General features: G+C 59.0%; 8 protein-coding genes across 8 annotated transcripts; 3 read left to right on the top strand and 5 right to left on the bottom strand.

Annotated features, from left to right (window-relative positions):
* Nucleotides 1–62: 62 nt before the first annotated feature.
* Nucleotides 63–944, top strand: EX895_002337 (uncharacterized protein; the record flags this gene model as incomplete). The annotated part of the gene is made up of 1 exon (XM_029882936.1): nt 63–944. The coding sequence occupies one exon, from the start codon at nt 63–65 to the stop codon at nt 942–944; it is 882 nt and encodes a 293-aa protein (XP_029740691.1).
* Nucleotides 945–1,278: 334 nt separating this feature from the next.
* On the bottom strand, nt 1,279–1,653 carry EX895_002336 (uncharacterized protein; the record flags this gene model as incomplete). The annotated part of the gene is made up of 1 exon (XM_029882935.1): nt 1,279–1,653. One exon carries the CDS (start codon nt 1,651–1,653, stop codon nt 1,279–1,281), a length of 375 nt encoding a protein of 124 aa, XP_029740690.1.
* Nucleotides 1,654–2,185: 532 nt separating this feature from the next.
* Nucleotides 2,186–2,863, top strand: EX895_002335 (uncharacterized protein; the record flags this gene model as incomplete). The annotated part of the gene is made up of 1 exon (XM_029882934.1): nt 2,186–2,863. The coding sequence occupies one exon, from the start codon at nt 2,186–2,188 to the stop codon at nt 2,861–2,863; it is 678 nt and encodes a 225-aa protein (XP_029740689.1).
* Nucleotides 2,864–3,308: 445 nt separating this feature from the next.
* On the bottom strand, nt 3,309–5,600 carry EX895_002334 (uncharacterized protein; the record flags this gene model as incomplete). Its single annotated transcript, XM_029882933.1, has 1 exon — nt 3,309–5,600. The coding sequence occupies one exon, from the start codon at nt 5,598–5,600 to the stop codon at nt 3,309–3,311; it is 2,292 nt and encodes a 763-aa protein (XP_029740688.1).
* A 654-nt stretch (nt 5,601–6,254) lies between these two features.
* On the bottom strand, nt 6,255–12,461 carry EX895_002333 (uncharacterized protein; the record flags this gene model as incomplete). The annotated part of the gene is made up of 1 exon (XM_029882932.1): nt 6,255–12,461. One exon carries the CDS (start codon nt 12,459–12,461, stop codon nt 6,255–6,257), a length of 6,207 nt encoding a protein of 2,068 aa, XP_029740687.1.
* A 1,406-nt stretch (nt 12,462–13,867) lies between these two features.
* EX895_002332 (uncharacterized protein) lies at nt 13,868–16,276 on the bottom strand (the record flags this gene model as incomplete). Its single annotated transcript, XM_029882931.1, has 1 exon — nt 13,868–16,276. One exon carries the CDS (start codon nt 16,274–16,276, stop codon nt 13,868–13,870), a length of 2,409 nt encoding a protein of 802 aa, XP_029740686.1.
* A 965-nt stretch (nt 16,277–17,241) lies between these two features.
* On the bottom strand, nt 17,242–18,543 carry EX895_002331 (uncharacterized protein; the record flags this gene model as incomplete). The annotated part of the gene is made up of 2 exons (XM_029882930.1): nt 17,242–17,288; nt 17,385–18,543. The coding sequence occupies 2 exons, from the start codon at nt 18,541–18,543 to the stop codon at nt 17,242–17,244; spliced, it is 1,206 nt and encodes a 401-aa protein (XP_029740685.1).
* Nucleotides 18,544–19,204: 661 nt separating this feature from the next.
* On the top strand, nt 19,205–20,941 carry EX895_002330 (uncharacterized protein; the record flags this gene model as incomplete). Its single annotated transcript, XM_029882929.1, has 1 exon — nt 19,205–20,941. The coding sequence occupies one exon, from the start codon at nt 19,205–19,207 to the stop codon at nt 20,939–20,941; it is 1,737 nt and encodes a 578-aa protein (XP_029740684.1).
* Nucleotides 20,942–20,943: the final 2 nt, after the last annotated feature.

The following is a 20,943-nucleotide window of genomic DNA, read 5'->3' as shown; positions in this document are numbered from 1 at the left end:
CTCGCGCTCATCACGTCGCTGGCTCGATCACTGCACACCGCACAACCGCACTCACCGCAACGATGGCGCCGACAGCCACAGGCAGCACTCCCGCCACGGGCACATCCGCCACCACGGCTGCCACTGGCACCGCCCCTGCGGCTGCCTCGTCGTCCACCGCTACCCAGCCAGGCAGTCTTGAGGAAGCAACGCAACGCTACCAAGCCACCAAGCTCGCGCTCCGCACGGGCCTGGCCAACAAACGCATCATCGACCGTGCGCTCGTTGACCTCGAATCGCAGATCTACCTCTTCGAAGGCTCGTACCTCCAGTCCACCGCCTCGTCGGGTGGAAACATTGTCAAAGGCTTCGACTCGTACCTGAAAAACTCGTCCACGTCCACCGGCAGCGCCAGGGGCAGCACCAGCAATACCGCTGCGCTGAGCGAGATCCCGATCGAAGACCGAATCTTCTCGCTCTCCTCCGCGACGTATCAGAAGAGTCTCGAGCTGAAAGCCAACGAGGGGCTGGCAGATCAGGAGGAGCGCGAGTCGAGTGCCTCCCACACGCCCAAAGCGAGCAAAACGGGCGATGCGGACTCCACACCCATGGGCAGCAAGAAGAAGAAGGACAAGGACGCTCCAACTGCATCCGCCACCCCAGCGGGCAAAGACCTGCCTAAAAAGAAAAAGGACAAAGACACAGACGCTCCCCTAAAACACAAGGACAAAGAACGCAGCTCCACGCCCAACCTCAAAGGCTCCGGTGGCGGCAAGAACTCCGAGGCCGCAAGTGCAGCTGCCACCCCCACCAAGGGTGTCGGCGGTGGTGGTAGTGGTGGGGGGAAAGCGGGTGCCGGAGGTACAGCGACAAAGCTGAAACGCAAGCTCACCGAGGGAGGGAGTGGCAGTGGAGCGGGCACGCCCAGTGGCAAGGCGCACAAGAGGAAGAAGGAGGATGATTAAGTGGATGGCGCCGAGGCTGCGTGCTGATTGCTGAAGACGTAATATACCCCTTCCTTTCTCTCTCTCTCTCCCTCGCGATCAGTATGCGTCGTGTTTGTGTGGTTGCCCATGGTTTGTGGGGTTCACAGTCACAAGGCTGGTGGTGTGGATGCGTGTGCCTCATCGATATCATTGAATGTATTTGTACAGCATCGATACGACGTATGTTCTAATCCCATTGACTTGCGTTGAATTGCGCTGCCCTCGAGTCGAGTACCGACCAACACATGGACGTGTACTTCGCTCCTGCTCTGAATCCCAACCTGTACCCATGCGCGCTACGACGTCTCTCGCCTCAATCAAATGCACCCGGCCTGTTATTCAGCCGGTCCTGCCTCCGCTGGTTAATCCAAGCCTTCTTGCACTCCCGATACTGGTTGAAGACATCGCCGCACTTGCTGCGATCGTAGGCATTGTCGTCGAGGCACTTCATCGAGAGTTTCGCCGCGTGTGCGCACGGGTCGGTGAACTTGGATGGTGTCTTGTGCGACATGACGCTGATAAAGTCTTGTGGTCTACTTGGATCGTTTGCCGCCTCCGCCGCTGCTGATGATGATGAGGAAGAGGAGGACGACGAGGTGGGGGAGGTTCGTGGGGAGGATGAGGAGAGGTAGGAAGAGGATGCGGACGTGGACGCTTCCTCCGGGGTGGGCTTGTACGGCGCTGACATCTTTTGCGACTCTCTCTCGCCAGCGTTGTGGCGTAGGTAAGGATTAGGTTGAGATGGTGACGGGGGAAAAAGGATGAGAAGATCACGATGGCGCACAAGGAAAGAGGTGGAGGACGACTTTTGGAAGAAAAGGAATTGTTTGTTAGATTGGAACATTGAAAGTCTCATCCGTGCGGATAGAAAAAAGGCGTTGCTGAGCTGGAACGAATCCGCGCTCGCTCGGACCTGTTGGCAGTCAGTCCACGACATCATCATCATCCTCATCATCATCCTCATCATCCTCATCACCACCTATAGTAAACACCACCCTCTCCTTCTCGGAGCACGACCTAGTGCAGCTGGCTGCCTTTCCTTGTCATCCCTTGAACGACCCTACCCCGGAAATCCCGGAAATCGGCATTCCCGGCCATCTCTCGAGGATCCGCTCTCCTACTCCATCTCACGAACGCACTCACGTCAGGCAAATCCTCGCACAACGAACTCTCACGAACAGCAGCTTTCCTGCTATCCACACCAAAAAAGCTCGGGAACCATGATCACATTACCTCCCCGGCTCTCTGCAGTCTCACTGCTCACGACACTCCTTCTCTTGACACTGACTGTGCTCACACCGCGCTCTGTCTCCGCCGCAGCGCTGACGACGTTGGTGGAACCGCACGAGCACGCATGCTTCTACGCCTGGGTCGACGCCGCAGGCGAAAAGGTCGGTTTCTATTTCGCCGTCCAGTCCGGCGGCCACTTTGACATCGACTTCGCCGTCCACGACCCGGACAACAAACTCATCGTCGCCGGCCACAAGGAGCGCCAGCTGGACATCATCTTCACGGGCAACACAGTGGGCGAGTACTCGTTCTGCTTCGAAAACGCCATGTCCACCATCGCCGAGAAGCTCATCGACTTTGACATTACTGTCGAGAGCGAACCGCGGCTGGACCTGCCCATCCAGCCCGCCAAGCTGCTGAAGGAACACAGCGCGCCGCTGGAGGAGGGCATTGGGAATATAGCCGACAAGCTCACGCAGATCGCAAGGACGCAGCGATACTTCCGCGTGCGAGAGAACAGGAACTTTGACACAGTCAGGAGCACCCAGAGCAAGATCTTCTGGTACAGTGTCGTCGAGAGCGTCACCATGGTCGGTATTAGTGTCGCCCAGGTGTACATCGTCAGGGCGTTGTTCGAGAAGGGCAGCACCAAGAGGTATCGCGTGTAAGGCCGACATCCACAAAACCAGGCTGTGGTCGGGTCGCGTGCTGGCGCGATCCGTGGTGCGCGAGCCGAATGTTGCGCGCCTCGGCCACAAGCTGTCAATCTCATCATGTGTACATCAAAACTTTGGATGACTAGTGTGCGATGTGCGCTGAGAGCGGAGCGCGGAGCACCGCCTGCAAACGTGCGGAAAAGAGCCACCTGAGGTGAGAGCAGGCGTCGATCTTTCCAACGCTTGCGTCGTCTGTGACGGCAGTGCGACACTGCAGGGCGCTTGGCCTTGGCCGTGCAAGCAGCACGCCATCGACGCTGTCCCTCGACCGCTCGAACATGCTCCCCCCTCCCCGCTGTTCACACTCACACAGACACTTCCACACACGCACACCACCCTCAGATGCCAAAGAAAAACACAAGTCAACTTAACGGTAATCCTCACACTTCTCTTCTCGCTACTCGACCTGCTCCTTGAAGCGCACCAGCACCGCCCCCTCCTTGACCAGCTCGCCCGCCTTGCACCGCGCACTCACACTCTCGACCACGCCATCCCTGCTCGCCTTGAGACTGATCTCGGTCTTCATCGCCTCGAGGATGACCACGGTCTCGCCCTTCCTCACCTGCTGGCCGGGCTGCACCTTGCAGTCGACGATCTTGCTGGGCATGGGCGAGACGAGCGCACCTGTGCTTCCCGCCGAACTAGAAGCAGAGTCGGTGAGCTTCGAGTGCCAGGCGGGCGACTGCAGGGCGAAGCTGGTGACGACGCCCGTGGGGAGGAACGTGGTAAGGGTCGGGTGGGTGAGGATTGTGCTGCCTGTAGGGCGGATGCGGAGCGGTGCAGGGGCAGTAGCGGCAGTAGCGGCGGTGGGGGAGAGCTGCACCTCGAACTGCTCGGCCTGCGCGTCCGCGGGGGTGACGGTGACAGACAGCGCACCGAGCGTCTTGTGCAGCACCTCGAACGTGCGGCTCTTCCTGCCCGCAAAGTGCCTGCTCGTCCACACGCCCCCGCCATGCAAACTCTGCTCGAGCTCGCGCTGGTACATCCACACCACTCCCTGCGCCACCGCCTCGCGCACCTCGGCCTCTTGCGTATACGGATCCCCAAACAGCCCGTCTCCATACTTGCCGATAAAACCCGTCTCCACCTCGCCCGCCACAAACTTCGGATGGCGCACGAGGTTCTTCAAGAACTGGATGTTCGTCTGCGGCCCGACCACCTGGTACGCATTCAGCGCGTTGGCCATGATGCGCAGCGCCTCGGTTCGGTTGCGGCCCTTGACGATGAGCTTGGCGATCATCGGGTCGTAGTGCACGCTGATCTCGTCGCCGCTCACAAAGCCCGTGTCGACGCGCACCACCGCTTGCGCACCGTCGCGCGTGCCGACGCTGCCAACATTCGAGTGCGTGTCCGTGGTCGTAGGCGGAAGGGCGACGTGCACCAGTTTGCCCGTGTCCGGCAGGAACCCGGCGTCCGTGTTCTCCGCATAGATGCGCGCTTCAAACGCATGCCCCTCGATCCTCAACCCGTCCTGCAACAACGGCAGCCGGTTGCCACTCGCCACCTCCAACTGCCACTCGACCAAGTCCAGCCCACTGACCATTTCTGTCACCGGGTGCTCGACCTGCAGCCTCGTGTTCATCTCCATAAAGTAAAAGTTCTCGGGCCTCTCGGCGTCCAGGATAAACTCGACCGTGCCCGCACCGACGTACCCAACCGCTTTGGCTGCCGCGACCGCCTTCTCGCCCAGCTCGGTGCGCAGTGCGGAGGGCAGGTGCGGGGCGGGCGCTTCCTCGATGATCTTCTGGTGTCGACGTTGCACCGAACAGTCGCGTTCCGAGATGTACACCGCGTTGCCGTGCGTGTCGGCAAAGACTTGCACTTCGACGTGGCGCGGTGCAGTGAGGTACTTTTCGATCAGCACGGTTGCGTCACCGAACGACTTGAGTGCTTCGCGCTGAGCCGACTCGAGCGCATCCGCAAAATCTTCGGGCGAATCGGCAATCTTCATGCCTTTACCACCACCGCCTTTGACGGCCTTGATCAGCACGGGGTAGCCGATCTTGTCCGCTTCGCTAGCGAGCAGCGCCGGGTCCTGATCCGCACCGTGGTAGCCGGGTACGCAGGGCACTCCGGCAGCGAGCATGATCTCTTTGCTTGCGGATTTGCTGCCCATCGCATCGATTGCCGAGGAAGGTGGGCCCATGAATGTGATACTCTGGCTCTCTTCGAGCAGCTTGGCAAAGGCAGCGTTTTCCGAGAGAAATCCGTAGCCCGGGTGGATCATGGTCGCGCCTGTCTTCTGGGCGACATCGAGGATCTTGTCCTGTCGCAAGTACGACTCGGCAGAAGCAGCAGGTCCGATGCAGTACGCTTCGTCAGCAAGCTTGACGTGTTGCGATGCAGCATCCGCTTCAGAGAAGACGGCGACGGTGGAAATGCCCAGTCGTCGACAGGTACGGATGATTCGGCAGGCAATCTCACCGCGATTGGCGATCAAGATCTTGGCTGGCAGCGGTTTGAGGGCGGTGGCGTCGACCGCGGCGGAAGATGCCACAGTCGAGGCGTTGCGATGGGTGCGGTTCGGCTGCGAGAGAGCTGGCGATGCGATTGAACGTGGAGTGCAGTACGCCGTGTGCACCTGTCGAAGCAGCGCAGGCATGGATCGCGACGCGATGGCGGCCGAGGCCATGCCCACACGCACGGCGGCAAACCTCGGCTTGAGAGCGACTTGAGAGGTTCGAAGCATGCTTGTTCACTATCCACCTGTTTGCTTCGGGTTAAGACGGGAGACACCTTGTAGAGCTTGAAGACGAACGACGTTCTATACTTCTCTCACTGACTGAGCTGTTATTTGCGATGGACGTTTGAGATGAAGCTGGGATCGAGGCTGGTGGTTAAGAGACAAGCTGTAAGAGCGTGCTCTGCTTTGACCACGCATTGACCGGCACCGGACGGTGAAATTGCTGGCGTTGCTGCCCGTGTGGGTTTCTGTGCGGGGACCCGCTGCCTGCTCCTTGCTGCCCCGCACTTTCCTCCCTTGCTTTGCCGTAGCACCATTTGGATTGGTGCGGATTCTGATTTTCCCGCTCCTTTTTACCCTCAAGTCCGAGCCGGAGAAACGGCTTTGACGGTCGCCGTCTTCTGCAATTCACTTCCCTCCTCGGCCATCGTCGCTGCTCACGCGATGCGCTCAATCAAGCTCGACAATCTTGACAATCGCTACCTTTTCACTCACTCTACCGACTTACTCGCACACACAGCTTTGACACGCAATACTCCTGTCTTTTGAACAAATCAATGTAAACACAACCACAAAACTCGATACTATACAGAAAAGGGGACAGGAATGCGCGGTGTGCTATCACACTGAAGAAGCTAGAGTACCAGGGCGTGCGACGGCTTATGGCCCAGGCGCATGTGCAGCACTGGGACTCTTGTGCGGCGTACCAGCAGCACCGCCATTACCGCCGGGCGACGCGACGCCTGCTGCCGCTGCTGCTGCTGGCGGTGCCGTGTTGCCATACACCCTCTTGTTGACATTGGCGCGGTGCAGACGGTTGCGCAGGTGGATTTCAAAGTTGTTGAGACTCTCTCCCGGCCCGGGTGTGTACAGCTTGCCGGGGCAGTCCAGACATCTCACCCTCCATTCCGGCTGCGGCGGAGGTGGCACGCCCGCAGGTCGCGGTCGTTGTTGGATCTCGAATCGATCGTTCGGATAGCGCGCTTTCAGGGCGGCACCCGATTGTGTCAACCAGTCCGGAGGAGTTGCGCCTGGGATCGCTGCCATGCGTGGCGAAGCATTCGACAGAGTCGGTGTGCCGGCTGCACCCGACGCTCCGGATGGCGATCCAGCCACACCAGCCAAACCAGGTGCTACGCTGCTGCTGCTGCTGTTGGCTGCTGCAGTCATGATGGAGTCCGCTGAGGTCGTGACAGGTTCACTCTCAACGTCAGCCTCCGTCTTGACATCAACCGCATCGGTTGCCGCCGCTTCGCTTTCCTTGGCAGCTTCGGTCTCAGCAGCAGCAGATGAGGCCGTCACCTTGTCCCGAGCGCTGTCTGCCGCTGAACGTTGCACATGCTGCGAATCCTCCTCAATCCCAATCGACTGCGACGCCGACTTGCGCGTTCGAGGTGCCGGCTCGGGACTGCTCGACCTTGAAGACGAGTCGCTGTCGTCCGGGCTGCCCACCATCTCAAACGGTAAATCTTCATCCGAGCGATCCCCGCCATCACCTCGACTCGTCGCCAGGGATGTCGCCGGAGGCCGGCCTTTGCGTCGGATCCCGCTGCCGTCATCCTTGCCTCCGTCTGGCTTCGGGGTGTCTGCAGCACTCGTAGGCTCGGTCGAATCTTCCTGCTCTCCTAACGCGTTGAGCAGCGCCGTGTCGATCAGCGGATTCGAGACGCCCATCTTGCGATTCTGCACCTGCTGCTGCTTCAGATGCACCACGGGATCCCGCGTGTACTCCAAAATGAGCACCTTGCGGTGACGGTGATAGTACTTACCACACGGTCCACACAGCGACTTGTCGCCCAACGGTCCCTTTCGCCTTCCTGGCGCCAGCGTGCCTGGAATACCGCAGTTCGAGCAATGCCACATGCCGTCGTGGAAGTTGGGATGCTGACGCTCCAGGTCCTCCGGTCGCACGTTGTTGCGCTGAGCGTACGACAGCGAGACAAGCTTTGGCGCAGGCTTCTCAGCTTGTGAGCCTGTCGCTTGGTTCTCGGGTGACCGTGCGCGCTTCCTTGCCTCTTCCTCCGTGTACTCGGGCGCAAACTTGGGTCCACCAGGATCCGTTTTGCGACCCAGTCCGCCAGGGAAGTCGAAGTGGATGGCGTGGTGGTTGACCTTGGGCTTTTTGCGCTCAGGCAGACCCAGCCCGTCGGGACCCGGTGTCGGCGTGCCAACGTCGATCGACTGCGAAGGCGCGATCGAAGCATTGGCGGCCGCAGCTGCTGCACGGCGCGTCGACATGCCTCCGTAGCGATCGCTCAGCCCGTTGGTGTTTTGCAGAGCGTTGGCAGCGTCGGTCTGAACCGTCTGGATGCCATACACCGCCGGCGTGCGTTGCGTCTTTTGGGGATCGCGGTCGGGCAGGTTGATGCCACGACGGCCACGCGTCTGACGACGCTTTCGACGCGCCTCGCGCTCGCGCTCGCGGTCCAGTCGTTCGATCTCGGCCTCCGTGAGCTGCAAGAGCCGCGGCGTAAAGTGGTACGACTCGATCTCGCCCCTCGACAGGTTTGACTTGCTGACAGGCCCCAAGAAAGCCGCCCGCAGCTCTTCGTCGGCAATCGGTCTGCCATCGAACGTGTGGCCCGTCATCGCTAGCGACTTGACATGCACAGAGACCTGCTCGCGAATCGAGTGAGCAATGGCCGTCTTAAACTCGCCCGAAAGGCCCAGATCCGCCGCGAAGGCTTCAGCAAACTTTTCAGCAGCGGCCGGATCCGACTCGCTGGCATCCCACTCAAACTGATCGACCAGGTTCATGGCGCCAACGGTAATGTCGAGCTTGATCATCATTCGCAGCTCTTCGGCTGGAGTGGTGTCGACGATCTCGCGTGGCTCCGATCCCGCATCGTCCTCTTCGCTGCTGTCATCCGCGTGCATGGCGACGTCGTCGTCTGCGCCAACTGGGGCTTGCGCAACGGTAGTAGCAGAAGAGGGTTTGTCGCCGAAGGGAAGCGAATCGACTCTGCGTCGCCACTTGGACCACCAGCGGAGATCCTTGTCCTCGAGCGAGCCTTTGCCTTCCTTCGTGTCCAAGCCAAAGTCGAAGGATGGCTTGGCCTTGAAAGCGCTGGTCGTCTGGTGATCGAGGATCTGTGTGGTGATCTGCTCCTTGATTTGCGGCACAAACACGGTCGCGGGCAACCCAATGTCTTCACAGATCGACTGTGCAAACGCCTCGACGTTAATGTGCGAGTCCTGTGCGTTCCAGGTGAAGGTATCGCGCAACTTCCAGTGCTCATGGTCGATCTCGAGTCGGATTGGTACGAGGTCTTCGCCCTGCTGCGAGACCGACTCCATGACAGAGCGTTTGAGAGGAATGTGAGGGCGGGCGCCGCGCTGGCCCTGGTCGAGCTCGGCTCGCTTCTGGTTGGGGAAGAGCACGCCAAAGGGCCTGAACATGTCGCGCGACAGACCCGAGACGTCCTCCTCCTCGGGCCGCTCCCACCATGCCACGGGCGTTGGCTTGGTGATGGTACCGTCCGTCGCTTTTCTTCGAGGTGGCCTCACACGGTCGATACGATCCTTGAGCGACTTGTCCATCTCTTGCTGCTGCTGTCGGAAGAGTTTCTCGTATTCGAGATCTCGCTTCATGATGCTGACCAGCTCAGCCTCTTGCTCGGCTGTGAGCTGTGTCCACGCAGGTTCATCCGCCTTGTCACCTGCAGAGCTTGCTGCTGCATCGCCGTTGTCTTCGGTGGCTGCACGCTGGGGTCGCATGGCATCGTCCAGCTTGGTCACACGCGTGTTGAAATGCGTGATAGGCGTGCCGACCGCCGACTCTTTGGGTGCAGGTCCACCGAGGAGCATGGGCATGTTGGCGAGATTCGAAGGAACGGTTTGAGCAAATGCTGGAGTGCTACCTGCTAGCGTCGTTGGCTTGCCAGTCGCCACCGTAGCGTCTGCTGCTGCATCGGGAAGCGTCGGTGCCTCGTCCATCGCACGGGCGCCAGGCTGGGCGACAGCGGCTTGCATCGGCGAAGCACCGGGCAGACCGACAGGAGCAGCTTGAGAACCCTTTCGACCTTTGGGCGTGGTAGTGACGCTGCCAAAGCTACTGATCAGCTGCGATTGCGCCGATGGTTGTCCAGCAGCAGCGCTTGCTGCGGCCATGACCATGGGATCGGGTGTCGTAGCTGCGATTCCGTCCATGGTCCCCGTAGCCGAGCCTGCCAACGAGGGCCTCCTGTGGTCTGGAGTGGCGTTGAGCGAAGGGTCTTGCACCATGGACGGACGTCGTCCTTGCTGCTTGAGCATCGGCGGTGTCGCATCTGGGCCCATTTGAGGTCCACCTGGCGCCCCGTAGCCGGGAGGCAACTGGCCGCCCGGCACCATCCCCGGCGGCATGCCCATACCAGGCGCCATACCCGGTGGCAGGTGGCCAGGAGCAGGCGGTGGCGCCATGAGGCCTTGAGGTCCTCCTTGCTGAAAGCTGGGCGGCACATTTCCTCCTCCACGCGAGTCTGGACGGCCAGATGCGCTCAGGGCGAGACTGGGCTGGCGAGGGCGTGGCTTGTTGGCCATGCCTGGGCTGGAAACGGCACCAGCTGGACCCATAGGCGAAGGCGCATGCATGCCAGAAGGCGAGGCGTGCTGACCTGCGGGTGTGGTGGGACGCTGGCCATGGGGGTGGCCGAGCTGCGGTGCAACGAAAGGAGTCTGTTGTTGCTGTTGTTGCTGTTGTTGCTGCATCTGTTGCTGCTGCTGTTGCATGGCGAGCATCATTTGCTGCTGTTGCTGCTGTTGAGGCGTGAGTGGAGGAACACCGAAACCAGGCTGCTGCTGTGGAGGGAACTGTTGTTGTTGTTGTTGTTGTTGTTGTTGTTGTTGTTGCTGCTGCTGCTGCTGCTGCTGCTGCTGAGGCGGTTGAGGCTGCAATCCAGGGATCGACGGTTGTCGCTGAGGCTGCTGTTGGCCTTGTGCGCCCGGCTGGCCTGGCTGCATGCCTTGCTGCGGGATCAGACCGAGTCCGCGTGCTTCGTTGATGGTGAGTACCATGCCGCCGTTGGACATCATGGACGGATGCGAACCGCCAGGCAAGCTGGAAGCCTTGAGGAAGAGGTAACCCATCTGCATCAGCGTGTGCACCGGCGTGAGACCCGAGCCTTCCTGTGCCTTGGCTAGTGCCAACGCTCTCGACAAAACGGCCTGCTGTTGTTGTGGGTTGAGGCTAGGCATCCAATTTGGCGGGACTACCTGCTGCTGCGGCGCCTGTCCGGGTTGTCCGGGCTGTCCGGGCATTCCGGGCATTCCCACCTGCGGAAGCTGATGTTGTTGCTGCAGCGGCGGCTGTTGCTGTTGCTGTGGCGGCATTCCTTGCATTCCAGGAGGCAGAGCGTGCATTTGCGATGGCGTGCCTTGCCCGCCCTGCGAAACACTGGGGGAACGCGTGTGGCTGCGCGATCGGTCAAAGGCGCTGCCGGGGAGCGAAGCGCCCTGGATGCCAGCTATCGACGAAGCGCTGGGAGACGGTTGCATACTAGCCGTGCCAGGAGCAGTGGCGTGCTGCATGACGGGCGTCTGATTCTGCGCCGCCTGCGACTTGGCCGTGTTCTTCTTTTCGGACTTCTTCCTTGGCGGCTTGGACTTGGAGGCAGTAGTCGGTGTGGAAGGCACGGCGCCGTTGTTGGCGTTGCTCTGCTGAGGCGTCCCCGGCGGTTGATGCGACGGGGCGGGTGAGGACTGACCTGACTGCATCTGATTCTGGTTATTGGACTGCAGATACGCAGGGATGCCGTTGGGCGGCTGCTGCGGTTGCTGAAGCGCCGAGTTGGGTCGAACGGGAGAGGCGCCAGGAGCGGATGCACCGCCAGAGAACAGGTTAGGCTGCTGTTGTTGCGAGCCGCCCATGAGCGCCGCAGGATCGAGCATGCCCGCTATGTTGCCATTCTGGGCCTGCTGAAACATGGCAGGAAGTTGACCGGGCTGAGAGGAGCCGCCAGCCTGTGCCTGCTGTTGCTGTTGCTGCTGTTGCATCATGAGCTGATTGAAAGCGCCTGGAGGGAACGCTCCAGGATTGAGCTGACCAAACGCCTGCATGGCCTGCATAGCCTGCATCGGATTCTGCTGAAAGAGAGCCATGGTCTGAGGATTGAGACCAAAGGCGGCCGGGTTGAATCCTCCTGCACCAAACTGCTGTTGCTGAGGCTGCTGCTGCTGCTGTGGTGGTTGTGCTTGCTGGTGCTGTTGCTGCGGTTGCCCCATGCCAGTCATCTGACCAAAGTTGTTGAACATGGCTCCCCCACCGTTCTGCAGTTGCGCAAGAAGATTCTGTTGCATTTGCTGCTGCTGCTGCTGTTGTTGCTGCTGCTGCTGTGGTTGCGGTTGCTGTTGTTGCTGTGGAGGCCACCGCGACGCTTGCCCGCCTTGCTGTTGTGGCTGCTGCTGTTGTTGCGGTGTCGCTTGGCGTTGCTGCTGCTGCTGCTGCTGCTGCTGTTGTTGTTGTTGTTGCTGTTGCAATAGCATCTGCGGATTGAATGAAGCCAAAGGATTGTTACCACCGGCTGCAGAGGCACGCTGAAGGGCCTGCAAGTTGATCCCGCCAGCCCCCTGATTGTTCTGGTCGAGCCCCATCATGGCCGGGTTGAACATGGCCGGGTTGAAGCGCGCCTGCTGCGGAGTGTTGGGCTGAGACGGCTGCTGTTGCTGTTGCTGCTGCTGCTGCGCCTGTTGCTGTTGTTGCAGAAGCGCGGCAGCGAGCTGTGGATTATTTTGCAGAGTGGTCAGGTCGAGTCCCCCGAACATGGCTGGGTTGATGCCGCCTCCCATATTGGAGGTGTCGATGCCGCTGCCGCCGCTACCACCTGTGTTCTGTGGTTGCTGTTGGCCGAACATGCCGGCAAAGTTATTGCCAAACATGTTGGGATCCATGACGCGCCAGTGAGCACGGGGGCCGAGTCAGCGCGCGTCGGCTGATCGACGACGAAGCCAGGTCCGCAGTTAAGAGAGTGCGATCGTCTTGCTGCAGGAAGCGCCAATCGTAGAGGCAGAGTAGCGATCGCTTGGGGGTCTAAGGATGCCAGATGCGTAACGCTGCGGTGTACCGTTTGCGCGTGTTGGACTGTTGCTAGCAAGATGGAATGGGGGGTTCGAAATGGACGCGTCCAGCGCTGAGAGCTGTCTCGAGTGGTGGATCCGGCGATCGACGAGGAAAGGTTAGGGCGAAGCCTATTCGTAGTTCATGAGGTGGGTCCGAGGCTGATTGGTCGCGAACTGCGATGGTGATTCCTGCACGACTGGAGGCAGGCGGTGATTAAAGGTTCAGATGCTAGACGCGGAAGCCCGAGTGGTAAGCAGAAGAGAGGTTCTGCTGGTAGTCGACAGGAGGTGTCGCCGCGAAGAGAGGTAAAGACGCGAGGCAAGGGATGGTCTAATGGCAAAGTTGCGGCGGCTGTGATGATTGAGGATTGCGCGTTGTCGAGATGCAGTGGGAACTATGACGAACACAATGAACAGAAAAGCCGACGAGCAGCTGAAAGGATCAAGGAGACCGAGAAGAAGAAAGAGGTATTGAACAGGGGAAGGATGTGGTTTGGCGAAAAGGCGAGAGGATGGCGACGAGACAAGCAAGAAGGATTGGGCGGATGCGTTGCGTTGCGTTGCTTTCCCAAGGCCGAGCGAGAGCTGAGCGGAGAGAGCGACACTGAGCCAGAGCCAACTGACGCGACTTATTGCGGGAGGAAGAGACACAGAGGGAGGGGGAGACGAGAGTGCCAATTTCCACAGCACGAGGCGACGAGAGAGAGCGAGAGACTCGAATCCCTCCGCGATTTTGGATTGCTTGCTCCCGATTCGACGCCCGTTTCTCTCACGACTCAGCTTGAGCGCACAGCACAGCACAGCCCAATAGCAGCAGCAGGAGCAGTAAGTAGCAGACCACATCGCATCTCAAGAAATGGACTGTAATTCAATCCGATTCCGTCCAATATTTCTGATCCCCTTTTTATCAATACAGCAAAAGCAAGGGTAGCAGGACAGTCAAAACGAGGTTGACAGACCCAACCGCGCTATTCCTTCAGCAGCAGCAGCAGCAGCAGCAGCAGGGACGCGCAAACTGCTCGCACTCGAAGGGTGTGAGATCGGCTTTCCTTGATCGAGCTGGTTTTGCTCCTTCTCTTATTCTTGTTCTTGTTGGCTTCAAAGCGACGGCGTGTTCTCAACGTGGCTGGCTACTTGCATGATGCTTTCAGTCTGAGTCTGGGTCTGCTTTGTGTCTTTCGGTTTCCATGCATTTACAATGGCTTTGATGCTGCGGTTCATTTCGGCTGGCGTGCGGACTACCATCGACTTCCACCTGCCGCCGCTCCGCTTCCGCGATAAATGTGATCCAGCAGATCCTTGACTTTGGGCCCTCCGGTCGCAGTCGTCGTGGGCGCATCAGACTTGGCCAGCCCATTGCCGTAGCTGTGAAGAGTGGACGAAGCACCGACGGCAGTGGCAGTGGCAGTGGCGCTCCTCGAGCCGTCGTCGATACGATGGATCGACGCTGTGCTGGCATGTGCTGCCGGATCCCAGTCCGGATGGTTCGCCTTGAACCCGAGAATGCTTTGCTCCATTTTGCCCTCCCTCATCCCGTTCCTCAGCGCTCGGGCCTTGCCACTAACCCCTCGGCGATTCTGCCTGTTGTGGATACCCTTGGCCGCGACCCCGCCCATCGTGCTCGCCGTCGGCTGCCTGGCAAAGTCAAACACGGCAAACGAACAGACGTGTCCCAACCCATCCACGTGCACGGTATACGTGCGCAGAAAGTCAATCAACTCCGGCGCACATCCGGGCAAGGAAAGCCACAGCACAAACGGCGTTGTCACCACGCTCAACAGCTCTTGAACGAAAATGTAGATCTTGAGCGTGTACAGCTGACCAAACGCCTGGTGCACCTGCGCCGAGTGGAAGCGTCCCTTCCAATCTTGCGGCAAGTAATGCGTGTGCTGGATCACCTCGCGCAGCGTCGCTTCCGGCTCAAAAACCAGATGCTCGTCCGGGATCATGCCTCGCGAGATTGCCAGGATGGCACCAAAGATTCCGATGTAGAAGAGCACGTTGCGCTGCGGCGTGATGTCGAAGTGGACGAACAGGTCCGGGTCGATGACCGATGCGAGGATGAGCACCGCCATAAACGAGCCAGCGACAAACGCCACAAAGCGTGCGACGATCGCCGTCTTCTCCTTCGGGAATTGGTCGATGTACTTGGAGGCAGGCGCGTACGACGTATGGCATCGCCTTCGAAAGAGATGCGGCAATTCGTTGAACTCGCGAAACTTCCATCGCGCATACTGGGTGTACTGCCGCGAGCCGAGGTTGGATGGATCCTTGTGATACTCTTCAAAATAGCGAAAGAACGAGTAGACCAGCAGGTAGAGCACGATGAACGGCGCAAAGATGGCATTGACCACGGCCATGAACAGGAACCGCCGTCGAAGCCCTTCGATGAGGTCGGATCGATATCGCTCCGACAGGAACTGGTGTCGCACTTGACCGTTCGAGTCAAAGAGAAAGCCCAGAAGACAAAAGTTGAGGTTCCACTCCAAGCTTCGGGTCAAAGCCGGGCTTCGGTTTCGCAGGCCAGGAACTGAAAGATCAAGGATATTCTCGTTGAAGAGGGCGATGAGATAGTTTTCCTGTCGCATGATGCGGTTGGCCACGTCGTGAGCATCCAAGCGCTGCTGGTGCGAAGGACGGAGGCCGGAAGCGGCAGCAGGGTCGCCGAGCTCAATCTCGTCTGCCGAGCTGAGCGATGTGTTGGGATGCTGTTCGCGCAGCGCCGAGAGGCGATTGACCACATCGTGCCATGGGATGGATTGCACATCGGCGTCGGGGATGCCCAGCAGATGCTCGTAGAAGCGATGCATGGCTCTCAGTCTCGACAGACCGAGCACAAACTGCAACACCTGCCAGCCAAAGGCAGCGAGCAGCAGCACCACAACGAGGGTGGCGAAGGGCGAGAAGCCAGCAACGCAGTGACCCACAATGACATCGCTCAGCTGGCCGTTGTGTCGGATGGAGGAATAGTCGATGCATCCGAACAAGAAGGTGGAGAAGGAGATGACAAAGGCGATGGTGAGCAGGTTGAGCGAGCGAGAGAGAGCGATGCAGATAGCACCACGGCCGACATAGTATGCGTACACCTCTTGCAGGAAGGCGTCGAGGTTGTCGACGTTGGCCCACAGCCAGAGCGCCTTTTGCTTCGCGCTGAGACCACCGACGGCAGAAGCACGAGAGCGAGGATCCGAAGTGTCGGTGCGGCGGTTGCGGGAGCGGCTCGAGCCTCGAGATGTGGTTGGAGAGGCTCGTCGAGCATCGCCAGCTATGAGACCAAGCTCTTCGTCGGACAGAAGATCCTCTGGATCTTGTTCTTCTTCGTCCTCGTCCTCGTAAGCGTTGCTTTGAGATGCATTTTGTGTGTCGGAGCTATGGATGCCATTGCCAGTGTAGGAGCCATGCTGACCGCCGTTGGAGGCTGCTGCGAGGGAAGCGACGCTGGGCTGTATACTTTCGTGATAGGACTCTTCGCGAATGTCATCGTGACGAGGACGACTTGCGCTTCTGTAGACGCTGGTGGATGGATGCACGATGCGCGATTGCTCGAAGATGGACGCTTTGAGGCTGTTGGAGCCCGAAGGCGTTGGCAGCGATTGCGGCAACGGTTCGGGACGATCTGGATCTGCAAAGGGAGAATCACGATCCATCTTGCCTCATCTTTGGGGAGTGGGGTTGAGTTTTCTGCTGATGGTGGAGGTGGTATTTGAATGGGGAGCATGCCGACCGGCTGATATCGCTCGCTGCACTGCTGGACCCTGCTTGCTTGGGTTTTGTCAGGGTCTGATGATAAGTTGAAAGAGCCGTGCCGGCTGAGCCTGAAATGCACACTCACAAGCCACCTCCACACTGCGCACCAGCCACACAGAGCAGCTGCCTCTTTTCCCTCTCCCGTCGCGTCGTGTTCAGTGTTCGATCTCACAGTTGCTTCCAAAATTGCACCCCTTCTCCACGTGATGCAGAATTTTCAGTTTTCTTTTTTCTCGCTGCAGTTTGGAATGACTGCGGACAGGCGGAGAGAAGGCCTGGGAAGCGGTGTGTATAAAGGCAAGGCTCTGACCGAGAATCCTTCCTTTCTTCTTTTCCTCGTGCAGCAAACTTACGACCGCCTAGTGTTGCTCCCTCGGCCTGAAGTTGGTTGGTCTCCAACTGGCTTCATCTGCTCTTCCATGGCCACGAGGTGAGCGTCAAAGGCGGTCCAGATCGACTCGCGACTTCAGGGGGCCCGTTTATACCAATGTTTGCTGGGCCCTCGCACCGTCTCCTCTCGAGGAGTTCCAGCCATCAACCCGTAGGCGTCTCTAGCAGGGACCGCCTGCGGGGGCTGGGAATGGTCCGCGATCCAACGTCTTAGCACCCATGCTTCCTCTTGCTCCCCTTCTACTAGGTCGAGCGAGGAAGTGGGTCGGTGGTTGGTACATTCTTCTTTCGCTTTCCTTTTCTTTCCTTTCTCGCCAAGGGTACTATTGATCGACCTCATTCCAGCACAGGTTCACAGCACATGCTCACGTGCAATCAGATTCTTTTCGACCATCACGAACGCAGCATCTCGTACATCCGAAACAGACCGTGCGGCAGCGCCAGAAGGGGACTATATACATGGACGATGGCAAGCTCAGGCATATGTTTCGCTCAGACGCTTTGCGAGGTAGTCCTTGGTCACTGTTGGCGAGGATGAAGGGAGTCAGAGGAGGTCAGAGAGTAATTGAGTCAGTGAGTCTGTTTTCGCATCCCGCCGCGTGTGTCGAGGGCACTTACAGATGCGCTCGTACTTAGGGCCGTCCTTCGAGTCAAAGTTGGGCAGCGTTTCGATGAGCTGGTTCTCGTTGGGGTTGCAGAAGAAAGCGATCGAGTATCGCGTGGGCGTGTACTCGGCCTTGGCGTCCACCGCCTGAGGCGCCTTGACGCGGTGGAGCGTCGAACGCAGCTGGTCGTTGGACCAACGCGCCAACAGATCGCCCACGTTGACGACAACAGTGCCTGGGATGGGATCGGCAGAGTGGTAAACGCCCGTGTGCGGATTCTTTGCCTCGAGCCCACCCACGCTGTCCTGGAAGAGCAGGGTGATGGAGCCGTAGTCGCTGTGTTCGCCCGCCCTTGCCGAACCCTCGACCTTGAGCTTGTCGGTCTTGACGCTTGGGTAGTGGAGCAAGCGCAAGGTGTGCCACTCTTCGTTGCACTTGTCGTCGAAGAATCTCGAGTCGAGGCCGAGGCCGATAGCGATGGACGACATGACCTTCAGGTGCAGCTCGTGTGCTGCCTTTTGGAAGGCGAGCATGGTATCCTTGAATTGCGGCGCATCGCTCTCTTGAGGCCACTCGTTCTTCCAGACTGGATCGTGGTCGTTGCCGATCTCAAGCGACTCCTTGTAGTCTGGTGCTTGCTCTCGAAGCGCTGCGATCTCTTCTGCTGAAGTGGCCTGCGTGACACGCTCTCGTCCCTCGGCGACATAGCCTCGGTTGGCACGAGGATCCTTCCATGCCAGCTCATCCTTCTTGTCGATGGGCAGCTTGAAGAATTCGGCCGATTTGGCGAAAGTGTTGTCAATCTGCTCGGTCGAGATGCCGTGGTTGCTGAGATAGGCGAAACCGGACGACTTGAAGGCCTGCGTGAGTTGCTGCGAGGTTCGTGCTCGGTCCGCATCGGTGGCTTCGGGTCGCACAAAGGCGGAAAAGTCGATGACTGGGATGACAAAGTCGGGGGTGGTGGTCTGCGTGGCCAGCGAGCGCTTCAAAGACGCGGGGCGACTGGCAGAGAAGGCGGCCGGGCTCACATTGAGTCTCGATCGCGAAGCAGCAGCCTGGGTCTGGATTGCTCTCGCGGGCCAAGCTGATCTAGACGCCGCAGCTACGAGAGCTGACGAGTTCTTGGCTCGAGCAACCGAGCGGACGATGGGCATGAGATTGCGAGCTGTCATTATCGTATAAGCTTCCAGCCTGGTGAGGAGAGAGGGTGATGAGCAGCGGGTGAGATGGTAGACTAGAGTGTTCCAAGAGGCTAGCACGCGGTCTAGTCGCAGCAGATATATGTATGCCTCACGCGACCCACGCCCAACGTCGGCTGTCCTTCCTTATTCCATTCAGACGCAAACCTTCACACCCCAGATAGCCGCGACCATTTCCCGAACGCCCTTACTTTGGTCTAACTGAGCGCCCCCCACGCACATACAGTACAGACAACAAGCAAGCAAGCTAGCTAGCTCGAGGAGGACACGCGGAATGACAGGCTTTCCCCACCAGCACAGAAGCTTGAGACAGAAAATATGGCTCTCTTTTCTCCAGCTTTTTCTTTTCCGATAAGAAATAGAAAAAGCATTCCGAGCATCCGAGAAAGGTGCACGGTGCAATCTTCCTCCTTTCACTTCTTCCTCTTCCTCTTCCTCTTCCTCTTCCTCTTCCTCTTCCTTTCCATACCTTGTCGACTCTGCAGCTCGACCACATGGCGCTCGATTGGACGATACAATGAACGCATAGCTAAATAGGCTCATCACCGCCACCACCACCATCATGTTGCGGCTACCTGCCAAACAAGTTGTTTCACTGAGCCGGTGCGCTCGTCCTACTCCTTCAGTATCATACATGCCCACTATGACAACTCTTTCGAGAGCGTCGCGATTCTCAACATCCTCGTCGAGCTTACGAAATGCTTATCCATGGATCAGCGGTCGATTTGACCAGGCTACCAGCCCGGCGTCAAAGCTTTCGATCACAGACCCGGCGCGAACCACTCCCATCGGCTCAATAGCCATCCCCACCACCGATCAAGTCCAGAAAGCACTCGACGATGCCCATTCGGTCTTTGCCTCTGGCCACGGCGACTGGTCTTCCCCCGATTCGGTCCATTTCCGGTCCGAGTGTCTCTACCGTCTCGCTCAGATCCTGCGACAGCGTGCTCCCGAACTAGCATTGCTCGAGTCGCAACAAACCGGTCGCTGTATCCGCGAGTTCCGTGCGCAGCTCGCAAGGCTGTACGAGTGGTTCGAGTACTATTCGGCCCTCATTCGCGTCGGAGAAGGCAGTACGCTGCCGCTACGTGGTCAGTTGCTCGGCTACAAAGCTCGACGTCCTCTGGGTGTTGTTCTGCAGATCACCCCTTTCAACCACCCGCTCCTGATTGCTGTCAAAAAGCTGGCTGCTGCTTTAGCTGCGGGAAACAGCGTCATCGTCAAGCCCAGCGAGGTGGCCCCCCTCACCGTACTAGAGCTGGGCCCTATGATTAAGGAAGCTGGTATCCCGGACGGCGTCGTTCAGATCCTCCCCGGCGCCGCTGAGACAGCCAAGCAGCTCGTCGAATCGCCGTACATCCGCAAGATTGACTTCACAGGTGGAACCAAAGTGGGCACGCTCCTGTCCGAGCAAGCCGGCAAGCGACTCATTCCCATCACCACCGAGCTTGGCGGCAAAGCTCCGCTCATCGTCATGGACGACTGCCCGCTCGACGTGGCCGTCAACGGCGCCTCGTTTGCTGCATTTGTAGCCAGTGGCCAGACGTGCGTGTCTGCAACTAGGATCCTGGTGCACGAGAAGGTCTTTGCCGATTTTGTGGCGCGTTTCGCCGAGAGAGCCAACAACATCGCGCGTCGCTTGGGTGATCCTCAAAATCCAGAAACGCTGTTGGGCTCGCTTATCAGTGCGGCACACGTGGACAAGGTCGAGGCGTTGGTGCAGAGCGCCACCGTGTCAGGTGGGGGCTCGACAGCGGCGTGGAAATGCATTACAGGTGGGCAGAAACCCAGCGGTGCGGCATTTGATGCACACGATCTATCGTCAGGCGCCTTTTACCCACCGACCATCTTGACACCTGCCTCTCTCTCGTCTAACACAAGCTCTCTGTCGTCTACGGCAGAACAAAGTGTACGGAGCAGCACGCTGTGGCAAGAGGAAGTGTTTGGTCCCGTCGTCTGCGTCGTCCCCTTCCGAGACGATGCGCACGCTGTCGAACTGGCCAACGATAGCCGATTTGGCCTGGGCGCGAGCGTCTGGACCGCCGACCATGCGCGATTCCACCGGCTCGTGCCTCGAATCAAGGCGGGCATTGTGTGGCTCAACACACATCATCGTAATGACCCTTCGAGTCCGTGGGGTGCCATCGCCCCCTCTGGCGACTTCTCCGGCGGAGGTGGTGCAGCGAGTTTGGGCGCGAATCCATCCGGAATCGGAAGAGAAAACGGCGTGGAAGCACTCAACGCTTACAGCACCGTGCAGAGCATCACGATCAACTATGCTGATCACCAGACCATGCGGGCTTCAGAGGATTGGTTCGGTCCTGCGGACAAGGAGAGTTCTTCAGCCCAGTCCAGCGTGAGGTACGGATGAAC

This window comes from Sporisorium graminicola, chromosome SGRAM_14 (assembly GCF_005498985.1).
Source record: "Sporisorium graminicola strain CBS 10092 chromosome SGRAM_14, whole genome shotgun sequence".
Lineage (NCBI taxonomy): Eukaryota > Fungi > Basidiomycota > Ustilaginomycetes > Ustilaginales > Ustilaginaceae > Sporisorium > Sporisorium graminicola.
This window is presented reverse-complemented; position numbering and strand designations above follow the sequence as displayed.